The 20603-nt window shown below is 53.7% G+C and overlaps 7 protein-coding genes across 7 annotated transcripts; 2 read left to right on the top strand and 5 right to left on the bottom strand.

Annotated features, from left to right (window-relative positions):
* Positions 1 to 1257: 1257 nt before the first annotated feature.
* GUITHDRAFT_137468 (hypothetical protein) lies at positions 1258 to 4050 on the top strand (the record flags this gene model as incomplete). The annotated part of the gene is made up of 20 exons (XM_005834200.1): positions 1258 to 1307; positions 1339 to 1377; positions 1433 to 1493; positions 1629 to 1673; positions 1820 to 1861; positions 1931 to 1987; positions 2034 to 2066; positions 2111 to 2179; positions 2227 to 2318; positions 2361 to 2430; positions 2472 to 2522; positions 2564 to 2617; positions 2742 to 2802; positions 2849 to 2888; positions 2944 to 2998; positions 3044 to 3150; positions 3445 to 3524; positions 3549 to 3587; positions 3769 to 3827; positions 3979 to 4050. 20 exons carry the CDS (start codon positions 1258 to 1260, stop codon positions 4048 to 4050), a joined length of 1176 nt encoding a protein of 391 aa, XP_005834257.1.
* Positions 4051 to 5057: 1007 nt separating this feature from the next.
* On the bottom strand, positions 5058 to 6170 carry GUITHDRAFT_106726 (hypothetical protein; the record flags this gene model as incomplete). Its single annotated transcript, XM_005834199.1, has 4 exons — positions 5058 to 5246; positions 5294 to 5344; positions 5387 to 5701; positions 5754 to 6170. The coding sequence occupies 4 exons, from the start codon at positions 6168 to 6170 to the stop codon at positions 5058 to 5060; spliced, it is 972 nt and encodes a 323-aa protein (XP_005834256.1).
* A 667-nt stretch (positions 6171 to 6837) lies between these two features.
* Positions 6838 to 7569, top strand: GUITHDRAFT_106725 (hypothetical protein; the record flags this gene model as incomplete). The annotated part of the gene is made up of 7 exons (XM_005834198.1): positions 6838 to 6874; positions 6924 to 7077; positions 7124 to 7155; positions 7201 to 7243; positions 7291 to 7327; positions 7372 to 7422; positions 7468 to 7569. 7 exons carry the CDS (start codon positions 6838 to 6840, stop codon positions 7567 to 7569), a joined length of 456 nt encoding a protein of 151 aa, XP_005834255.1.
* A 230-nt stretch (positions 7570 to 7799) lies between these two features.
* GUITHDRAFT_137466 (hypothetical protein) lies at positions 7800 to 10937 on the bottom strand (the record flags this gene model as incomplete). The annotated part of the gene is made up of 17 exons (XM_005834197.1): positions 7800 to 7838; positions 7912 to 7980; positions 8033 to 8096; positions 8170 to 8275; positions 8325 to 8474; positions 8536 to 8656; positions 8701 to 8784; positions 8953 to 9159; positions 9268 to 9336; positions 9382 to 9480; positions 9525 to 9608; positions 9672 to 9713; positions 9818 to 9866; positions 9934 to 9966; positions 10077 to 10145; positions 10451 to 10585; positions 10864 to 10937. The coding sequence occupies 17 exons, from the start codon at positions 10935 to 10937 to the stop codon at positions 7800 to 7802; spliced, it is 1494 nt and encodes a 497-aa protein (XP_005834254.1).
* A 992-nt stretch (positions 10938 to 11929) lies between these two features.
* GUITHDRAFT_106723 (hypothetical protein) lies at positions 11930 to 13062 on the bottom strand (the record flags this gene model as incomplete). The annotated part of the gene is made up of 3 exons (XM_005834196.1): positions 11930 to 12012; positions 12222 to 12324; positions 12367 to 13062. 3 exons carry the CDS (start codon positions 13060 to 13062, stop codon positions 11930 to 11932), a joined length of 882 nt encoding a protein of 293 aa, XP_005834253.1.
* A 1210-nt stretch (positions 13063 to 14272) lies between these two features.
* Positions 14273 to 14663, bottom strand: GUITHDRAFT_106722 (hypothetical protein; the record flags this gene model as incomplete). Its single annotated transcript, XM_005834195.1, has 3 exons — positions 14273 to 14377; positions 14422 to 14463; positions 14508 to 14663. The coding sequence occupies 3 exons, from the start codon at positions 14661 to 14663 to the stop codon at positions 14273 to 14275; spliced, it is 303 nt and encodes a 100-aa protein (XP_005834252.1).
* Positions 14664 to 15263: 600 nt separating this feature from the next.
* GUITHDRAFT_106721 (hypothetical protein) lies at positions 15264 to 18405 on the bottom strand (the record flags this gene model as incomplete). Its single annotated transcript, XM_005834194.1, has 18 exons — positions 15264 to 15649; positions 15698 to 15724; positions 15768 to 15855; positions 15911 to 15980; positions 16025 to 16104; positions 16257 to 16338; positions 16389 to 16442; positions 16485 to 16540; positions 16596 to 16617; positions 16673 to 16710; positions 16946 to 17416; positions 17460 to 17591; positions 17636 to 17698; positions 17809 to 17859; positions 17908 to 17971; positions 18017 to 18076; positions 18180 to 18274; positions 18322 to 18405. 18 exons carry the CDS (start codon positions 18403 to 18405, stop codon positions 15264 to 15266), a joined length of 1923 nt encoding a protein of 640 aa, XP_005834251.1.
* Positions 18406 to 20603: the final 2198 nt, after the last annotated feature.

The raw sequence follows: 20603 nt of genomic DNA, 5'->3' as shown, positions 1-20603 counted from the left end.
GTCTGTCTCCCTCGCTCCCTTCCTCCCTTCATCTTCCAGTCTGTCTGTCTCCCTCGCTCCCTTCCTCCCTTCATCTTCCTCTTCCTGTCTGTCTCCCTCGCTCTCCCTACCTCTCTTCCTCTTCCTGTCTGTCTCCCTCGCTCCCTTCCTACCTTCATCTTCCTCTTCCTGTCTGTCTCCCTCGCTCTCCCTTCCTCTTCCTGTCTGTCTGTCTCCCTCGCTCCCTTCCTACCTTCATCTTCCTCTTCCTGTCTGTCTCCCTCGCTCTCCCTACCTCTCTTCCTCTTCCTGTCTGTCTCCCTCGCTCTCCCTACCTCTCTTCCTCTTCCTGTCTGTCTCCCTTCCCCTTCCTCTTCCTCTTCCTCTTTCCTCGCGCCTCAGCCTCTCCAAGTCGCATTTGCTGGGTTTTTACACTCCTCATCGTCGTGCAGACCCCGATATTGATACCACCTCACCCACCTTTTCCCAAAACATTGCAGTCCATGAACCCCTCCTTAGACTACCCCCACCCCCTCCACGAATCCTTCTCAGAAATGAAAAGTCGCGAGTCAAAATGAGAGAGTTTTAAGTAAATATATCAGTTAACTTTGAGCCAGAAGTTTTAGTCATCAGTCATCGGTCTCACTCTGGTGAGCGGGGATGAGGGCAACCATATGGTTAGGGTCGCAAGGGCGAAAATGCGATTTGCAGGTGTATCGATACTGGTAAGAGAGCGATGATGATGATGATAGTGGTGGTGGTGGTGATGACAATGATGACAATGATGACAATGGAGATGATGTTAGTTGTGGAGATGGAGATGGAGATGGAGATGGAGATGGAGATGATGATGATGAAGATGATGTTAGTGGTGGAGATGGGGATGGAGATGCCAGTGAAGGAGCAAGAGATTATTGGGTTGTCTCAATCAATTCTACACGGGCATGGCTGAGTAGTCGTTTTCTCAGGTTCTCTTTTTATCAACTTTAGAGGCTCAAAGGTTCCTCCAGGGCGACCTTCCTCCAGGTCATGCGCGTGCTTCACCCTTCAATGTTTGATGCCATGAACAGAATTCCAGAATTTCATTGAGATAGAAAATGACTTCCAACCTTACGAAATGGAGATGGAGATGGTATACAACTTGTTCGCTCGCATTCCTTTGACACTTGAATCCAGTCGCCAGGCTATGGCTCCATAGATGAATCAAACGAGTGGGCTAAATCAGTTTGAAGTACCCCCGCTGATCATCACTCAACAGATTCATGGAGCAGTTTAGCCATGCGTTGCACTCTCATTCACAGGGCGCCCCCCACAAGTATGCCCAACTGGTGCTCACTTCTGAACTGATGTATCGCAAAGGCGGACGGTCACAGCAGAGGCAGCGTTGACAGATGCGATGTAAGCATCATCGGCGGTTGCTTTGAAGGTAGCCTCACATCATACTTCACTGCAGGAGCTATCAAGAGAATGCAGTTCAGTTCATGAGGAAGGGACGTTATGCAGAGGCTCTGCAGGTCCATCGTGTCTTTTGCCTTTCGCTCGAAGCTGAAATTCATTTGGGAAATCTGGTTGATAGTTTTACGACAAGTGCTTGAAGGTATACTAGTTTGTCGGCTGAATTGTTTGGCGTTAGATGATCTAACTATCAGATACAACTGAAAGCTCTTGGCGATCTTCACCCATTGGTTGCACAGGTAGCGCACATATGATTCATACCGAGCATTAATTTGACTCTCAAGACCATCGACTTCATGGGGGTTGCGTTGCTTCGTTTAGATCGCGCTTATGATGTTAGCGATGAAATTCACTCACATCTGTTTACTGACCAGGTCATCTGCAGGCTCTGGAGACTTTTGAGAAATCACTCGCCATCTATCAGCACGTGAAGTCTCTTGCAACTTTCTCTTTGTACTCGTCCTTCATTTTTAGGGACATTGACTCCTTGCATCAGCTAGGGGGGGCTGGGAAACGAGTAGACTGGGCCTTGACCGTAATGCACGTTGGCCAGGTGAGTTAGATGCGATCGATTCAATCAGTGAGATGTGTGTGACAAGGCCCTTGAGCTACAAGCTGAAAACATTCCGAAGGTAGAGGGCATGCCAAGACTGAATCTTTACTGACCAAGACCCAGAAAGTATCTCAGCTCCAAGACAACCAGATAGACAAACTCACGAAGGAGGCCCTGGCGAAATACAACATGGTATATGGCAAGGGAATGATGGAGATGGAGATCTCAACGTTTCCCAGGCGCTTGAGGTTTTCAAAGTGCTGGAACGGGAGGATCCAGACATCGATATTGCAAACATCATGCACTGCAAGGGAAATGTGTACAACATTCGGTAAGGTTGGAAGGAAGCGACCTGGCTTGACCTTCGCGACAGCGGACAGTACAAGGAGGCTCTGAGGCACTTCAAGTACGCGTTAGGAGACAAGCTTCAAATCCTTGGCGAGGTTAATGTGAAAGAAATCTAAGCCCGTTTGATAGACCACAGAACGATCCGAGCGTCGCATGGACGAAGAACAACATCGCCAACAGCCTGAAGGTAGCATGTCTCTACTTTATCGGCCCGCTGATGCCCCTCAGGGCCTGGGACAGATCGACGAAGCCATCAAGTGGTACAAGGAAGCTCTCGACATGGTAGTGCTGACGTCACTTGTTGCCGACTGAGCTAACTGGATGTCGAGGTGTCAAAGCACTTCGGTCACGACCACCCTGAAGTCTGCCGCCCCTCCTGCAGCCCGCGATCTGAACCTTCTTGCAGGTGGCTCATGTCCATTGGAACCTTGCCCTGGCCTACCAGACCAAAGGAGAGATGGAGGCGGGTACGAGCTCTCAGCTGTCCCTCTTGCTCCTGCTCATGTGCAGCAGAACGACGAGCAGCGAAAGGGAGGAGAAGCTTTTGGTTCAGGTGCTGTCCTGCAACGGTGTGGAGGTGGAGGTCCGTTAAAATTGTTGATGAGCAGGTTGTTCTTCGGGAAGGGCAGGAGGCGAGCGCATGAAGGAAGCGACTTCTTGAAGGTCCTGCCGCTTCTACTGATGTTCTCCCTCCGACCCTTGAGGCAGATGGAGAAGCATCTGGTGCATGCCTTCGACGTGTTTCAGAGTCGCCTCGGACAAGACCACACGTTCGTCTCCTCAGTCCTCCTCTGCTCAGTGTGCTCACTCAGCAGGTCGCCAGGTCGACGATGAGAGCGAAAGAGGCGTTGATGGCCTTGGAGGAGCTACGGCGAGACTGAGGGGTCAGGAGCGAAGAGACGAGGAGGAAGCAGCGCCTGGTGTAAGTGATGTCTGATGTTCAGACCTCCAGGACGGGAAAGAGAGCTGTAAGAGAGGAGTCACCTTGTACATAAAGCAATTTTCCAATCTAGAAAGGCTGCAAAGAGGCAAGAGGCTGCGAGGGAGCAGGACAAGACCCGTCTCTTCACTTCTCCCTCGGCTCTTCTTTGCTGGACCAACTTCCTCAGCTCCTTCAAGACGCGCGTCTGTGCGCATGTGAGGAAGGAGGCGAAACAGAACTTCAAACGCTCACCAGCAGTCGAGGATGGTGTGCTCGCTCCTTGCTCCGCAGGCTGGCAAACCTTGAAAGCTTTCGGAATCCGCGAGCCAGGTAGCGGAAATCAGCAGAGGAGGAGGGCAAGGAAGCGAGCTCCAACATGCCACCCCCTCCTCCTTGCAGACGCTCATCGAGGAGGCAAAGAGAGACCCAGCGCCTCCTCTTCTCCTGGACTCGCAGCTCCATGTCCCTGCTCCCTCGCCCTCCCCTCCCTACTTGCCACATGAACCAGCAGCCGCTCGCTTGCAACGAGCGCGTCCTCCCCATCCTCTCACGCAGTTGGAGGAGGTCGAGGTGTGATGAGGAGAGGAGGGAGAGAGTTTGATCCCACCCGTCGAAGGCCCTGCAGGTGTGATGGAGGAGGGAGAAGAACCTCTTGGAGATCCTCGTCGAGTCTTCGCCTCCTTCCTTGGGTCGAAGTAGCAACGGCAGCATGCTCTCGAAGGCTACGGACGAACTCCACCTCGTCATCCTCAACATCAACGTTTCCTTCGACCTGCTGAAGGACTGCGCCTGATGAAAGAAAGCAACATGAGACATGGAAGGAGGAGGAGGAGGAGGTGGTGGTGGTGGTGGGGGAGAGGGGAAGGAGACCTTGAATACAAGGAACCAACGCGAGAAAAACGCATCCAACACGAGGATCCTGCGCTTGCTGGACCAGTGGGCTCTCAGGTTTCTCAGTCTCCTCCTCTTCGTCGTCGCCCAGCGCCAAGAGTGCAAAAAAAGTCTGAGGCAGAAGCGAGTCGGAAGGGGGAGGAGAACAAGAAGAAGGCGAACAAGGAGAAGAAGGAAGATCTGCCTACCTCTTGACAGGAAGAAAGTCTCTGCCTGACGGGACGCGCGTAGTTGACGACGTGTGAGCAACGCTAGCCTGCAAGACAACACAAGAAACATGATTCAAACCAGATAAGACGACAAGGTGACGTAGATTACATTTTCAAAGGCCGTCAGTGGCATATACGAGAAGAACATTCGATTAGCTCCAACAACTTCAGCCACTTTTGTCAGAATTTCCATCCTCCTGCACGCATCAGTGTCACGTTGCGACTGGCCGGGTCTCATCTCTCTCCTCCTCTCTGCCTGATGATCCAGTAGCAGCGTACGACTCAGCAGACTCCAGCCACCACTCGTCGGCCTCCACGAAGACTCGCGGGTCGCAGGAGGAAGCAGAGGAGTTGAAGTGGAAAGGGGCTGCAGGTGTTGGATGGAGGGAGGAAGGGAAGCAGCAGCGCTGGCTAGCAACCACTTCTTGACTTGTTGACAAGCGACTCGTGCGCTGAGAGCTCGAGACCTCCAACGAGAGAAGAGTCGATGAATGAGCAGGGGGGGGCACAGAGAGACAACTCTCCCTCCTCCTCCTCTCCCTGCTCCACCGCCAATCTCATCCAACCGAGGAGACAATAAGACAAGGTCCTTCGCCTCCTTGACCTCGACAGCAACTTCAAGACGCTGCATTGTCGCAGATGAACTTCTGAAATTTTCCTGAAGCAATCTTCCAGCACAAGGAACGACCGTCGGCTGTCATTACACGACAGGGCCATGGCTCCCAACACTTGCCGTTTTCTTCGAATTCTCTGTCGCGAGTCCATCATAGCAAGCAAAGTTTGCGACCTTCTGGTGTGGCGAACGATCACACGCCATGCTGAGAAAGCTTGCGAGAGAGCGCTCCGACGCCGAGAGGAGATGATGATGGCGCTCGCTTCTCTCAACTTCCTGCAGGAGGCTGTGGCTCTTCTATACTCGCTGTATGCCTTCAATACCTTTTTCATCTTCAGCCTTGATTGCAGCCACAACTCAGACGCCGTGCGGACCTGAAAGAATTGAAAAACAGTTGAGTGAGGTCTGTCGCTTACCTTGCGTGAGATCACTACGAGCTCACCCCACAACGAGACAACTGACCGAACCAAAGATCTTGTAGCTCGCAAGGCGCCTGAGTAACCAACACTTTTAATCCTCTTGTCAAAGATCCGCGTCAAGTTCCACATCTTAAAGACCAGCTTGACCTCCCTGCTCTTGTCTCGACCAGCTCCGGTCTTATCGGTTTCGCCACTTTCAATTCCAACGTCCTCGCGACTCCAAATGGACTTGACGACTTGTTGTAAGCTGAGGCTGCAAGCATTGAGTTGCTGAGGAGCGTTTGTTAGGAGAGCGCAGACTTCTTGACGTTGCTGCCAAGTTATCAGCGCATGGCGTCTCTCGTTGCTCGTCCCTCGTCCTCACCTTCTTTAATTCTGAATGCTCCCGACAAGTTGTGTCGACTTGAAGAGAGAGAGCGCAGCAGTCGCAAGAGATCCTACGGAGGTTCTCTACAGCTGCGTCAAAGTCTCTGATCAGCAACTGTTGTTCGACTTTCATCTTCTCCAGCTTCGTCGTCGCCTCCCTCAGCTGCAATTCTAGTTGGTCCCGCTGGTATCGAAGTTCTGCCTCTCGCCTCGCCGACTCCGACAAGAGGGAAAGAGACTGCGAGGTCAGACTGCTGAAGTCATTGCTTGATGCTCGACCTTTGTTGGAGATCTTGAACTTGTTCTTGTCAAGCAGAGGTTCGCGCATGTTTTGTTGGGCCCCACTCAGGGTACGTCCAAGGTCTTGCCGACACTTCTGAATCTCTCGCACGATGAAAGAGAGCGCAACTACCATCTCTTCTGAATCCTTTGAACGATGGGATGAAGGGACGTCTCTTCTCTCAGGTTTGCCTTGATGCTGTTCGGTCTCTTCATCTCCTTCTTCATCCTCATCCAACCATCCTCGAATGGTCGAACCAGAAGGAAATGGCTCGGCCATCCACTTCACCTCACTTCATCGCAAACGCGACACAGATCCTTGCCTCCTCCATCATCTAGCAGGAGTCAATGAAAGGTTACATGCATGAGTTGTTAGCATGAGTTAGTTTGTGATGCAAGACTATAATCTTTCTTCAAAAGTGCCCGTCTGAGTCTTCTCGAGCATGACCTTCATCTCCTCGCTCCTCCTTAGCTAGCTCATCTCCTCGCTCCTCCTTAGCTAGCTCATCTCCTCGCTCCTCCTTCCCCCCCTCCATCTCGTCGCATGTTCAGTCTGTCTGCAGGGCAAGAAACAAAACTTTCAAACTTTCAAAGGGAGGAGGTCAGAGGGTGGTCAGAGGGGGGAAGAGGTCATGTCGGAGTGGGGATGAGGGGTCAGAGGATCCTCCCGATTCCGGCTCCTCGTGTCAACATGGCGATACGACGAGGAGAGCGAGGAGAGCGAGGAGAGCGAGGAGAGCGAGGAGAGCGAGGAGAGCGAGGAGAGCGAGGAGAGCGAGGAGTGAATCAAGATTGCTGAAGATATGGACATCATGGATTGGATTGCTTCTCTCACCAACTGTACGGCTTTTGCTATGCAGTACACGTAGCACTCTAATCCTTATATCAGGTTGCGGAGGGCCTAAGGCTGGAAGCCATGAAAATGAAGCAGGAGGGCATCTAATCAGCGGCCCGAAGCCAGGAGCAAAGATCGGAGTCGGCATCATCTTCCTTGCGCGAGAGAAGAGCCAGCAGCTGATAGTCGCTGGCGTCGCTCCATCCAGGTTGTTCCTGTGAGAAGCGGGGGGCTGAACTGAGTCGTGAGAGCAGCCCGGCTGAGCTCTGCAACGAGATTGTTATCGGTATACCCCGCATCCTGCTCCTCTCATGGAGTCACCGCATGTCAGGTGAAGAGCTGGTGTCTGTCGACGGAGCAGACGTCAAGTGCATGTTCGTGTTGCTGTGCTGCTGCAAGCTTGACTGACATGAGCTGGCAGGAGCCCTCTGACACTGCGCGACTACATGCTGGGACCTGTGAGCTCCGGCGGCTCCTCGCCTCCTCTCTGACCGCCATCCAGGTTGGCTCTAAGGTTCAGCTTGGCTTCCGACGGCCCGACGGGGATGCGCATGTGCGGGCATGAGGAGGGAGTGGGGGGCTAGTGACGGCCATGCAGGAGCGAGTGCGTTACGTGACGTTACAGCGAAGCTGGAACAATCACCTCGGACAGAAAGTTTTGATCAGTGAGATCGACGCGATCTCGTCTCCTTCAACTTGAGCGACCCGCTAGTCAAGCTCATCCTTCAAAGCCATGACCGGACATGCTCACGGAAATATCTTCGTCGTTCATAGAGGACAATCGACGTTAAAACCTCTATCTCTAACGTTAAACCTCTTTCTCTAACGTTAACCCTCTTTCTCTAACGTGAAACCTCTGTCTCTAACGTTGAGCTTCCATCGTAGTTGAGCCTCCAACGTTACGCTTGTTGTTGTCCCCTGCCCTTCCCGTCACTCCGTCAAGTAGGGGTCGCTAGCAAGCTGCTCCGCCTGTCATCCTCTTCACCACCAGCACCACCACCAGCTCGAGCAGCAGCAGCAGCAGCAGCAAGCGTGCAGTCACCTCCTGTCTGCAGGCTGCGAAGAGCGAGAGCAACTTGGAGAAGTCCTCCTCCTCGGCGAAGCTTAACAACTTGACACATCCAGTCACGCGAGGGCGGGCAGGAGAGCATGGAAAGTCTCACTAGCTCGGGGAGGGCGTCTTCCTCGCGGATAATGGAGATGGCATAGGGATGGCTGGAAAAGCCTCTGCGACGCGTGAGAGGAGAGGAGAGGAGAGGAGAGGGATAGGACAGGACAGGACAGGTGCGAAGACAAGCACCTGATTGCAAGCAGATTATGATCGCCGAGGCCGACGAGAAGGAGCCTCCTTAGGCTGAGACACGAAGCATTGTCGCTCGTGAAAGAAGAAAAGAGCGAGCTAGAGGCTGGAAGAACTTCAGCAGGGCAACAAGGGAGGGAGAATGATGGAGGTACCTGGCTTGATGAAAAGCAAGTCGTTGCAAAGGACAACTTGGCACTGAACTTTGTCTTCGCAAGTGACTCTTGTGGATACCAGTTCTGCTCGCGCGTTGAAAAGAACTCGACGGTGACTACAGCAAGCGTCGGTCGCCTTCTCTTGAGCTCCTGCACAGCGTCAAAGAGCGGAGGGAAGGAGGAGGTCAAAGAGGCGCGAGGGAGGGTCAACCTCTGCTCAGAGCTTCGTTAGTCAAGCTGAGTTGCCTCAGCTCGTGCTTGGCTTCTAGCATAGCAATCACATCCTCCAGTGCTTGGTAGCTCGTCTCGATCGAGCTCGTTATCTCTTCCTCCTGCTTCTCTGTCATCTCCTCCCTCAAGCTCTGCTGTCCCTCACCTCCGCTGAGAAGTCGTGCTCTCCTTCTTCGGTCTTGGTCGCAAAGCTCGCAAGCAAAGGGATGAGATGCTTCACCCTCTGAGCCTGCAGAAGTTTGAGCTCCCTCCAACTTCTTCTCATCTGCCTCCTCCTCCTCCTCCTCCTCCTCCACCACCACCACCATCATCATCACCACCATCACCACCATCATCACCACCACCACCACCACCTCCTCCTCCTCCTCCTCCTCAATCTGCTCCATCACTTTCTCACCAGCTGTGGCCAGCCATTCAGCAGCGAGCAAGTTAACTCCTGAAAGCTCTCAAAGCTGCTCGCCTCCTCGGAGTTTGGCCTCTTCCTCGCTCCTTCAGGCTTCTCCTCCTCGTCTCTCGTCTTGCGCTCGAAAGTAGACAGAGACTGGACGGCAAAGCTCGCCATCTGTGCAAATCCTCGAGAAATACACGAGACACGACGGAGAAGCTGCAGCGGTAGAAAGAGAATGAGAGAGGAGGAGAAGAGAAGAGAAAAGATCGTAGAGAGGGGTGATAAGAGCGGAGCATAGGAGACCAGGAAGAGCACAAGGATCACCGGGACGATGCATTGTTGGATGTCAATCTCCTCCTCGCTCAGCGCAAGCTTCAAATCGTTCCTGAATTCCTGGCGTGCAGATTTAAGGAGGAGGAGAAGGGGGGAGGAGGGTACCGTAAACAGAAGCATCACAGAGGTAGAGGAAGTGAAAATCCTGGCCAGCTCAATCGGAGAGAAGACTTTCGATCCGTCCTCTGAGTGTAGGCCATCCAGCTAACAGACACATGAGAAGTGAGAGGGCGGCGAGTGCAAGAGACCTTGTGGTACAAGTCTGTCAGCTGAGAGAGCGAGGCAAGGACGGGACAAGACTGGTCGTCCAGGAGCTCAAGAGCTTTCAGAATCTACAGATACAGAGGAGTCAGAGCAGCTGCCCGGCAGACATGATTGTGCGGTTCAATCCCTACCTCTCCTCCCAGACTTTTCAAGTCTTCTGTTTTCGCTGTCATCTGTTGACCCAGTCAGCACCTCCTCCTCCTCCTCCTCCTCCTCCTCCTCCTTCCTCTCGGCAGGTTGACTTCAATCGGTCCTGATGCTCGCCCGACGAGTGAACGTTGAAGATTTCTTTCACTTCCATCGCTCGCAAGCTCAGCACCAGACAACTGAAACAAAGGAGGAGGTCAACTTGAGCTACAGCCTCTCCTTCCCCTCCTCCCGTTGACTCCTCACCTTCCTTCCGTCCTCACTGTCATCGCTTGTGGACTAGCAAGGGGCAGTTACGCTACGCAAAAGAAGGAGGAAGAAGCAGAACAGGAAAGGAGGGGGGGGAGGAGAAACACTCGAGTAGCAGGAGCTAGGGACGAGGAATTTACCTGTCTAGCAGCAGGCTAGACAAGCGAAGCGAAGCACCGAGGCCGAGGGTGCCAGCTCGGACTTGATAACTGAAGACAGTCAGAGGGAGACAGAGACGTGAGAAGAGGAAGAGAGCAAGAGGAGGGACAGGAAGAAGCGAGAAGAGAGGATGGAACAGCATAGAGGAGCACAGAGGAGAGCGGAGGAGAGTGGAAGAGGAGAGGAGGGAGGAGGGAGGTCAAGGGATTGACTTGCCTCTTTCTCGCGGTGTGGGAGGTCACGCTCAATTTGACATGCCCAGCCTGAGGAGAGTGAGAAGAGGAGGCAGAGATGAGGCAGAGACCTCGAGGACGTAGAGAAACGAGGAGGAAGAGGAGGTCTCTTCTTCCCTCACAAGGACGCGATTATCCTGGTCTTCAAGTCACTTTCAAGCCTCTTGAATGTCGCGATGACCTCGACGAGAGTGAGAGAAGAGCCGGACAAGAGCTGCTTGAGGTGAAACTCCTCGACCTGAGAGAAGAGCGGCAGCCTAGCAAGTTGTGAGGAGGGGAGAGGGGAGAGGCAGAGGGAGAGGTGACATCAGAGGGGAGGAGAGCAGAGAGCGTACCTCCTTAGCATGTTGATTTGCTTCATCACTTCTTCCTCAATGGCTTTGTAATACCGTCACTCCCCCACTCTCCCCTCCGCATGGCTCACCCGAAAACAAAACTTTCTGACAGGCATGAGAGGAGAGGAGGAGAAGTGAGGAGCTCTCCTCGGCTACCTGAGCTGGTTGTCATCCTCTTCCCTCCTCCTCCAAGTCCTCACCAGCTGCTCGGGCAGATGCCAACGAAACAGGAGGGGAAGGAGAGCGCGAGCACCTCTGTGAGCCTCGTGAGCATGGGAGAAGCAAAGAGGAGACGCACAAGACTCGCGGGCAGCCGGAGAGGACGAGAGGAGAGCTGATGAGATCACCAGCCACCAGCAACTGACGCCTGCTCAGCACATGCTTCTCCTCCTTGTGTCCTCACCTCTCGATTACCACCCGTACAATCCTTCTCCTGATAGGTAACCCGGAGGCTCCCGGAACAGAGCACAAGCACACCGTGAAGTAGAGAAGAGGGAGAATCGTCCTGCAGCCCCATCAAACCCCTCCTGCTCCTGCCCCCGCCCTTGCCCCTGCCCCTGCTTCTTGTATGCTCCCCCTCCATCCGAAAATTTTCTTGCTTCTCCTCAATCTTGCCTCCCCCCCCCCCCCCCCTTTCTCTTCACTAGCTCTTCCTCACTCTTCCTCCCTCTTCCTGCCTGCGAGGCGACGAACCCCCGGGGTATCTGCAGCTCGACAGCATTTTCAAGCAGCTGGAGAAGCTGAAGGGAGATGTCAGGACAGAAAGTCGGAGCTGAGGAGAAGAGCATGGAGGGGGGGGAGAAGTGAAAGAGTAGGAAGAGCATGTTTATGTGTTGTTGCCTTATCTCGTGGAAGGCGAACGAGCGCTGGACTGTCTGCCGCGACTTTCTTGAGGGTTTTCTCCATCTGGCGTGAGGCTGCTGAGGAACAGATGAGAGAGGAAACAGAAAGGACAACGGCAGAGGAAGGGAAGTGAGAGAAGGGGATGTAGCAGGCGTTGAGGAGGACGAGGAGGATGAGCTGCTGCTGCAGTAAGCATCAGTTGGGCTTACAGGAGGTCTCGAGGCGGTCAAAGCTCAGCCAACGCCTTGGATAGGAGGAAGACGATTCTTGCTTCTGACGTTAACAGTGAATCAGAAGGAGGAGAGGAGAGGAACGAGGAGGAGGGCCCAAGGAGGGTTTTTTACTTACCTCCTCTTCCTCCTCCTGCTTTGATAACACCCTTCTGTTCGAAACTCTCAGGTTCTTCCTACTGTGAGAGAGGACTCACGAGCATGACGAGGAAGACGTAGGAGGAGGAGGAAGAGGCTTCCACGAGCTGAACGTCTGGATGGGCTGAAGGCCTTCACCTGCTCTCAATCGTCATCTCCACTCTACACCATTCCAAGCAATCCTCTTCTCACCCACCCATCTCCCTCCCCACCCCATATCCACCACCGCAACAAATACATCCTCCTCCTCCTCCTCCTCCTCCTCCTCCTCCTCCTCCTCCTCCTCCTCCTCCTCCTCCTCCTCCTCCTCCTCCTCCTCCTCCTCCTCCTCCTCCACATTCCTCGACTCTGTCGGATCTTCAGTTGCGGTTGGCACATGTTGAGCTCGTTGGTTTCGCTGCTCAGCAGCAGAAGTCTCGTTTTGGTCTTCACGTCCCCGTCTGCCTTCACCTGACTGTCTGTCACTTGCTCGTGACCTCTCACCTCCCACACCTTGTCTGATCCCAACACTTGCTCCTTGTTCGAGGAGACCATGCCTTCTGCTGCCTTGCTCGAGGAGACCATGCCTTCTGCTGCCTTGCTCGAGGAGACCATGCCTTCTGCTGCCTTGCTCGAGGAGACCATGCCTTCTGCTGCCTTGCTCGAGGAGACCATGCCTTCTGCTGCCTTGCTCGAGGAGACCATGCCTTCTGCTGCCTTGCTCGAGGAGACCATGCCTTCTGCTGCCTTGCTCGAGGAGACCATGCCTTCTGCTGCCTTGTCTGGCTTGGAAGGAGAACGAGTGGTGGCAGCTACAGAAGAAGACGTAAGGAACGAGGAGAGGGAGGTGTTGGTGATGTTGGTGGCTTTTTGAGGCTTGGTGAGGAGCATAGGCGCGTTGCTGTCCCTCTGTTGCTGTCTGATGCAGATGGTCTTGTGTAGAACTTCTTTCTTCGCTCGCTCTCTCCTCGCTCTCTGCTGCAAGTACTTGTCGCAAGCAAGAGGCGTGAGGACGTCGTCTCCTCCCTCCTCTGCCTCTGGACTTGTGCGAGGAGTCAAAAGATGGGACACTGGTGCAGATGACTCGGGAGATCGGAGGATGAGGAGTGACTTGGGCAGGATTTGGTTCTTCTCCCTCCTCTTCTCAAGCAACCGACTCACTCGAGGGCGACCGCTTCCTCCCTCTTGCGCGTCACAGACCTCCTTCATCTGCTCTCCGCCTTGTGCTCTTGCCTCCTCGGCTTGCTCTCCCTGGGTTCGGTTTAGAAGGGTGAGGGAGCAAACGAGAGGACCAGGCGGGGAGGCAGCAGAGCCTCTTTCTCGGCAGCCGAGAGCGCAGGGGGGAGGGAGGAGGACTGAAACAGCCTCAGACACTCCGAGATCTCCTCGGTGAGCCGCCGACCATGCGAACTGCAGGCAAAGTACAAGGAACAGAAGTCAGAGGAGGAGAGGTGGAGCAGGAGGAGAAAAGAGAGAACAAGAATCAAAGGCCCGCAACCTCGATGAAAATTTCTTGGATGATCTTCGACGCTCAACGGCGATCTCACTCTCCTTCCCTCCTCGAGCATTGACTGCAGCCTCCTCGTCAGCTCAAGTCAAACGATGTCATCTTGTACGGGTGGCTCCCGATGCCAACGCGAGCAGCTCCGTCAGGTCTTGCGTGATCCTCCTATCCTTCATTGCGACTGTCTTGCATGTCACTTGAGCACATCAAAAGCTGTTGAGACCTGACGAACAGGAGGAAGAGGAGGCGAGAGCGGAAGACGTGACTTCTTGACAAGACACGTCCAGCACCAGCGGAGCGTGGGAGCGCGAGGATGAGGGGATGGAGTGAGAGGAGACAAGAGAGTCTATGAGAGCTTTCTTCCGGGTGGCGTAGTCCTCCATCAATCTTCTGCTCGTTGATCGCGGAGTCTCATCAGCAGTACTCGCAGCGTCAAGACGGGGGAGAAGAGGGGAGGCAAGAGCAGAGTTTCTCAGGTCCTCCCCGCTTTGCTCTCTCATTGTTGGTGTCAGGCAATGAACAGCTGCCTCGTTCATCCAACTTCCCAGCAGCAAAGAGACCCGAGGGTACTTGACCGAGGCAGGAGTCGGAGGAGCACAGGGCTGAGGCGAAGTCCGCTGCTTCACGTCTTGTCGAAGAGATCAGTATTCGAGCTCTCCTTCCTCTTTTCACCTTGCTCGCCGACGGTCAGGGCGAGCGGATCTAAGACAGTCTGTCTGGGAACTTCCTTCTGGATGGAGCCAAGCAGGTATGATGACCGAGGAGGTGGATCATCTCCATGGGAATTGTAGCTGCTGAAAAGTAAATTAGAGGAGGAGAGGGAAAGAACTTGGCATGAAAGATAAATCTCTTGCACCTTGAATTCGCAAATGCAGAGCTAGCTTGTTGTATGAGAAATGCCTGTTTTGAGGAATTTCAGTATCGCATCTTCTGTTTGCTCCTCTGCTCCACGCATGCATCGTCTGATCTTCGCACGAACGACGATACCTGACGCTTCATGGCAGCTCGTCGTCGTCTCATCTAGATGCGAAGTCAGCAGAGCAGCTCAAGCAGGCAAGCATTACCAGCTCTTCATCAGCCAGTTGTTGTTGACTTATTCGCCTCTTCTGATGTCAAGTCAGGGTAAAAGTTCCAGCACGCAGCATGCGACCTTAGACTCTATGCTCTGAGCCGTCCCCTTGGAGCTCATTTGCTTGCTGGAAGCGATGAATCCCTTCGTATCTTCTCCATGCCGGAGGATGTTCACCTTCCCTGGACTATACAGGGAGAGAGGAACTCGAGGAGAGGAATCCGCATTTCTGGTCATTCTGTTTTGCAAAGACGCCAGAGGTCGAAGGCACAGGCGAGAAAAGGAGGAGGGAAGGAATGAACCAGGTAGCAACTTGAAATGAGCTCAAAGAGAGTCAGACAGGCCTGAGGACATCCATCAGGTTCTCAGCTCTCCTCGGCTCGCTTCCGTTCCTCTGCCATGCCAGGCGTGTGAAAAGTCACAAACCATGCAGTTTCGAATTCAAAACTTCTGAAATTCGACTCATACAGCCCGAGCCGGGTCGGAAAGTGAAAAAAAACGTTTTTTTAAAAAAAAAAAGATATGCAAAAAAACAAATGACGTTCGCTAAAACAAGTGACAGAGTGGAAATGAAGAGAGAAAAGTTACAAGAGAAACGTTAGAAGGGAGAAGGGACGGGCAGCGCCGGGCCGCCGCGTGCCACGGTCAGAGTGAGAGTCCGGTGGCAGAGTCAGAGTCAGAGTCAGAGATAACTACCCGCACGCCAGACGAGCATACACGCAACTCCGAGAGTCACCGTAGCACGGCAGCTGCGCAGACACACAACATGGGCATGCGGTATTCAAGCTCAACATCATGGAAGCGGTGATCTTAATATAAGTCGCGAAGGCTATGGGGTCACTTGCTGTCGCCCTCATGGAAGCTCGGAGGCGCTCGAGACTCAAACTCCAGCTCCTCGTTCGTAGTTGGATGTCGCAGGCTCAGCCTGGAGGCCCAAAGCAGCAGCTGCGCCTCCTCCCTGCTCAAAGCCTTCGAGTCCACCCACTGAACCTTGCTGGGTACCTGCTGGGCAAGAATCAGCTGGAGGACGCAGGTGAAGCTCTCAAACGTCGCCCGACGGCTGCAGGAGCCACTGAGAGCGACCAGCGAGTAGCGAGTGAGCGAGTGAGACCCCGTACTTGTCATCCCCGAGGATCGGATGTCCCAACTGCGAGAGATGAATCCGGAGCTGATGCCTCCTCCCTGTTTGCGGACGCAGCAGGAGAAGAGTGACCTTGCCATACCTGACGATGAGACTAGTAAGACTCACAGCGAGGAGGTTGACGACGCACACCTGCGACTCGAGCGTACAGACAAGACTGGCAAGAGAAATGAGGCAGCAACAAGATCAGACATGCTCACCTTGAAAGTTGGTGATCGCTGACTTGCCGTCGATCTCTCTGTCGATGGTTCCCACGAGTCCATACCGAGAAGCGTCCCCGACGACGACCTAATGCTGAGGTGACAAGGAACTAGAGGAGCGCAGCTGGGAGCGCAGCAGTCACCGCCAGGTACTCCTTCCCGATGGCTCGATCCTCAAACTGCTGAGATATCCTGAAAGCCGCTTGTCTTGACCTGCAGGAGGTGATGTGCACGTGCCTCCTCTGACACATCCTCACCTCGCGAAGACGACGAGCCCTCCAGTAGCGCTGTCAAGTCGATGACAAGGCGCGATGAAGTCTGTTGTGAACCCCTTGGCCTGAGCAGACAATGACACGACATGCAACAACAGGACATGCACTTGTGAGAGAAGGCAAGAGGAAGGAGAAAGACGAAGTGAGAAGGATTCAGAGGATGAGAGGAGAGGACTGAGAGGAGTGAGAAGCGCTTTGCCTGGAGGGTTTCAGTCACAAACGTTGTGAGATCTGTGTGCTCGCTTGTTGCTCTCCGTCTTGCGCCTTCAATGCCGCGAGGAAACGTTGTTGGGAGGTGTCTGACGTGACTCTGTCTTTAGCTTTTCGGGTCTCACGCGGCTCAGCTCACTCTGGTTTCTCGACTACAACAAGCTCGTCGTCCAGGAAGAGAACCCGCGGCTTTCTGCCCGCACGACTTCAGGAAGGAGAGGAGAGAGCACAAGACCTGCGAAGACTTGCGCGACTGAGAGACGCCATGCAGCGAACAACGAGAGCAATCAACTTGCGAAGAGGTGAGAAGGGAAGTCGATCAACTAAATTCCTCTGTCTCCCTCACCTCGTTGCTTGGCGAGCGATGCCTGACGGGTGAGCCTGTGAGGCAATGAGACGACATCGACTGTTCGCTTCTCTTACTCCTGCTTCTGGGAATCCTCGTCCTGTCCCTCTCCTTCCTGGGCAACATGGAGATCCGGTCTCCTTGCTCGAGCGCTGTGCCGCAAGTTGCTATTCGGTTGTTGCAGAGAATCTGCTTGGAGAACGACATAACGAACAGAAGTGAGGAAGAAGCTCGGCACAGAAGACAAGGCATGGCAAATACAAACGCACAGACAAGAACATGACAAGGAAGGGTAAGGCAAGACGAGGAGGGAGGAACAGAGAGAAGAAGACATAGACTGCTCATTTCACCTCTCTACGACGGATTGCTTTTCGAGCCGAGGAAAGTGACGGAAAGAACTGAGGAAAGGAGGAGAAGAGTGCGTCAGGGAGCCGCGTGCCTGCCTTCACTGAAATCTCGCTGAAGTTCAGATCCATTCGACCGTCTCTCCTCCTCCGCGCGTTGAGGTTTTCATCGGCAACTTGCGCTCCAGGCTCCTCAAGTGGCTCCAGACTTGCAGCAAGACTTCTATCTGTCGGGCCATGGCGCAAGGAGATGTTCATGACTTGGACAGACTCTGAGTGAGTTGCATCGGCGTCAAGGAACTTGCAACAGACGTTCAAGCGATCGTAGTAGACGGGATAGACGACATCTCGGCACTTGTTTCTCCTGTACGCTGACCTTGGATCCAAGGCCAGCATCTCCTGCAGCCCGGCAACTGCTTCCCTCCAGCTCGAGAAGTGCTCTGGTCTTTCTCTGCTGGACTCCAGCACCAAGATGTCCTGTCCTTGCAAGTCATTCGTCACCAGGCACAGCCAGCAGGACCATCAGAGCTTGTTCACTCAACTCAACGCGCAGCTCCCTCTTGCCCTCTGGTAGAGACCATGTCGGAGCAAAGACTTCGTCCGAGGGTCGAGGAGAGTCGTAGACGGCGATGTAGGGCTTAATGTCGATCACCTGAAGCCAGGTAAGTCCTCCTCTTTGCGAACCATGGGGTTGACCGGAGTCCCATCGACGAGATCCACGCCGCTTAGGTAGATCACGTCATGCTCCACCTTGTCGATCTTGGAGAGAGTCAACCCCAACGGGTGGGGTCGATGGGGAGAGCGGGTGGCAAACACTCCCTAGGGTCACCCTTACTTGACACCAGCGGGTCTTCTTACCCTCTCTTTACCTTGGGCTTGCCGTCTAGGCGAGGAGGATAGACTTTCGGCTTAGGAGTTGACTTGGTATGAAAGTAAGGCAAAGAGGGTCGAGCAAGAGCCTCCCTCACATTCTCATTCTGGTGGAACACGAAAAACACCCAGAGGTGCGAGAAGTCAGCCAAGCCGTCCAAGCTGAACAAGAAAGTGAGCGAGCAGTAACTGCTGATGTCAGCTCACTCGCCTGTGCGTCGGGTTCGAACCAAAGTGAACTCGTAGCTTCGCGAGAGAGGTTGGAGCCTGCAACTCATTGATTGAGCGGCGGTGAAATAGCATCTGCCTTCATACAAGATTTCCTTGGCGGGGGCAGCCGTTCTTGGTCGGAAAGCAAGTCCTTATGAACCCAATCGGCTTGCTGGAGTAAAACCTCCTCAAGTCTGATGCGTTCCAAAACCTCTCATCGACGCTTTGACTCTCATCGGACGAGGCAATCCCTCTCTTGTACACCCGTTAGCATGCACGAGTTGAATGATAAACGAGGGTACCTTTCCGTCCACCATGCTATTCTCAACCAGTAGGTGTTCGAGCTCTTGAATTTTCATGGCTTGCTGTCTAATAGTTTTCTCCATTTCCATTATTCTTTTTTCAGCTTCGTGTAATTCACTAAGATTCCAGATTACATCATGACAATCCCTTTGGTGCTTACCTCGAACCAGCCCTGCACATGTTGAGCCCTGCAGGTATGACACGCGTGCCTTTGAAGAGGAATGAAGGACAGAACATGAAACCCTCGCAAAGTTTCGTTGACCCCAGTCGCTTGAATCCATGGGAGCATGTACCACAACTACTACAAATCATCTAGATTAAACAAGAAAAGGATCAGATGTATTTCGGCAGGTCCATAAAAGATAAAGGAAAACACAGGAAAGAAGCAAACAAAGAAAAGGCAAGGGAACAAGCAGAAAGGTGGTGAAGGAATCGGAGTGCAGCGGAGGCGGGATCATTGAAACGATAAAAGAAGATAGAAGAGGAAACAGAAGAGGACTGGCAGAAAAAGAGGAAGGAGGACAGCATAGCATAGGATACAACAGGCAGGAGGACAGCATAGCATAGGATACAACAGGCAGGAGGACAGCATAGCATAGGATACAGCAGTCAGGAGGATAGCATAGCATGGTATTCATCGCACCAGCAGGACGAGGGCAGCATGTCTCCGACCATAAACCACCATGCGTGCTACAAAGGTGGTATCCGCACATACTGGCTGACCATAAGCAGCCTGTGCGCCCGGCCAGCTGCCGGCCAGCTGGTGCGCCAGCGCAGAGCCTCACCGGCAATGTTCTTTTGAGTAATCTCATGAAAGATGTAGAGCCTCACCGGCAATGTTCTTTTGAGTAATCTCATGAAAGATGTGACTACATCCCCTTCCCTGCTACCATCCCTTTCTCTGCTACCATCCCTTTCTCTGCTACCATCCCTTTCTCTGCTACCATCCCTTTCTCTGCTACCATCCCTTTCTCTGCTACCATCCCTTTCTCTGCTACCATCCCTTTCTCTGCTACCATCCCTTTCTCTGCTACCATCCCTTTCTCTGCTACCATCCCTCTCCCCCATGGCTGCGCTTTTGTGTGTGTAGGTCTTTTTCGTCTTACTTGGTCCTGCTTGAGGCAATATCTACAGGCTTGCCGCGGCCTCATGTTCCATCCCTGGATACGATGACTTGTGCTTGTGGCTTGTAGATGAGTTGAGTTTTAAACTCATCAAAGCTGCTTGAGTTTGCGAGGTCCAAGCGGGAGCTTCCGCATAGCTGCGCTTGTCTGCGCAGCTATGGGCCCAAGGAAGAAGTTTTACTCGCAGAAGGGAGAAAGCGCCTCAAGACGAACAAAGGAGCAACGAGCACACAATAAAAGCTGCGCAGCTTTTTAGATTTCCTGCGCAAGCTTTTATTGTGTGCTCGTACATGGAGGCTGTACATGGAGGCTGGGCGCCTATGGTCGGAGAAATTGCTTTCCGACCAAGAACGCCTCGACTGACAGCGTCAGTCGAGGCGTCCGCTGCCGCAGAGCTGGCAGCCGCCGACAAGGCCCGGGGGGGCGCCTGGGGCAGCGCCGCCGGATACATGGAGGCTGGGCGCATAATGTAGGGGTGGATCTCGAGGAGAAGGGGACGGTGTGCTGGTCTTGCAGGAACCTCAGCCGTCGTGGGCAGGAGAGAGGAGAGTCAAGGAGATCTGACAGGTACCAGTGAAATCTCATTTCTATCCCCTCGCTCCCTCCAATCTCCTCTCTCGCGATTCCCACTGAATTCCAACTTCCGTGTATCCTCTCTCCCCTGCCTTGTCCTCTCCTCTCCTCTCCTCTCCCCTCCTCTCCTCTCCTCTCCTCTCCTGTCTTCATCCATAATCTCGCAGGAATATTTTGCCACCTTGGGGAGAGGTGCGCGGGAGGAGTCAGCTTGGGGAGAGGGGGACTGCAGATCCTTGAGGAGGTCCAGGTCGACCGCGGACTTGTTGTTCCTCCTCGAGTACCGCGGGCTGATTCTTTCCCTGAAAATCTCCTTCAGCCCCGACAGCCTAAAGGCGTCAGCTCCTCCCTCCCCCACTAGCAGAACCTTCATGCGCCTCGCCTGCTGCAGTCAGAGGAAGGAAGCACGAGAAGGAACGAGGCAAGAGGGAAGTGGGGGCAGGAGATCAACCTGAGGGGAGCGAGTGGCTCCTTTTGCTGTCATCTGAAACAAAAGTTAAGGTCACTGAAGATTGCAATCATTGTACATCCTCCTTCGCTTTCGGTCCTCTCCTCCTTTGCGTGTCCCTTCCCTTCAGTTCAGC

Source organism: Guillardia theta (genome assembly GCF_000315625.1).
Source record: "Guillardia theta CCMP2712 unplaced genomic scaffold GUITHscaffold_26, whole genome shotgun sequence".
NCBI lineage: Eukaryota > Cryptophyceae > Pyrenomonadales > Geminigeraceae > Guillardia > Guillardia theta.
This window is presented reverse-complemented; position numbering and strand designations above follow the sequence as displayed.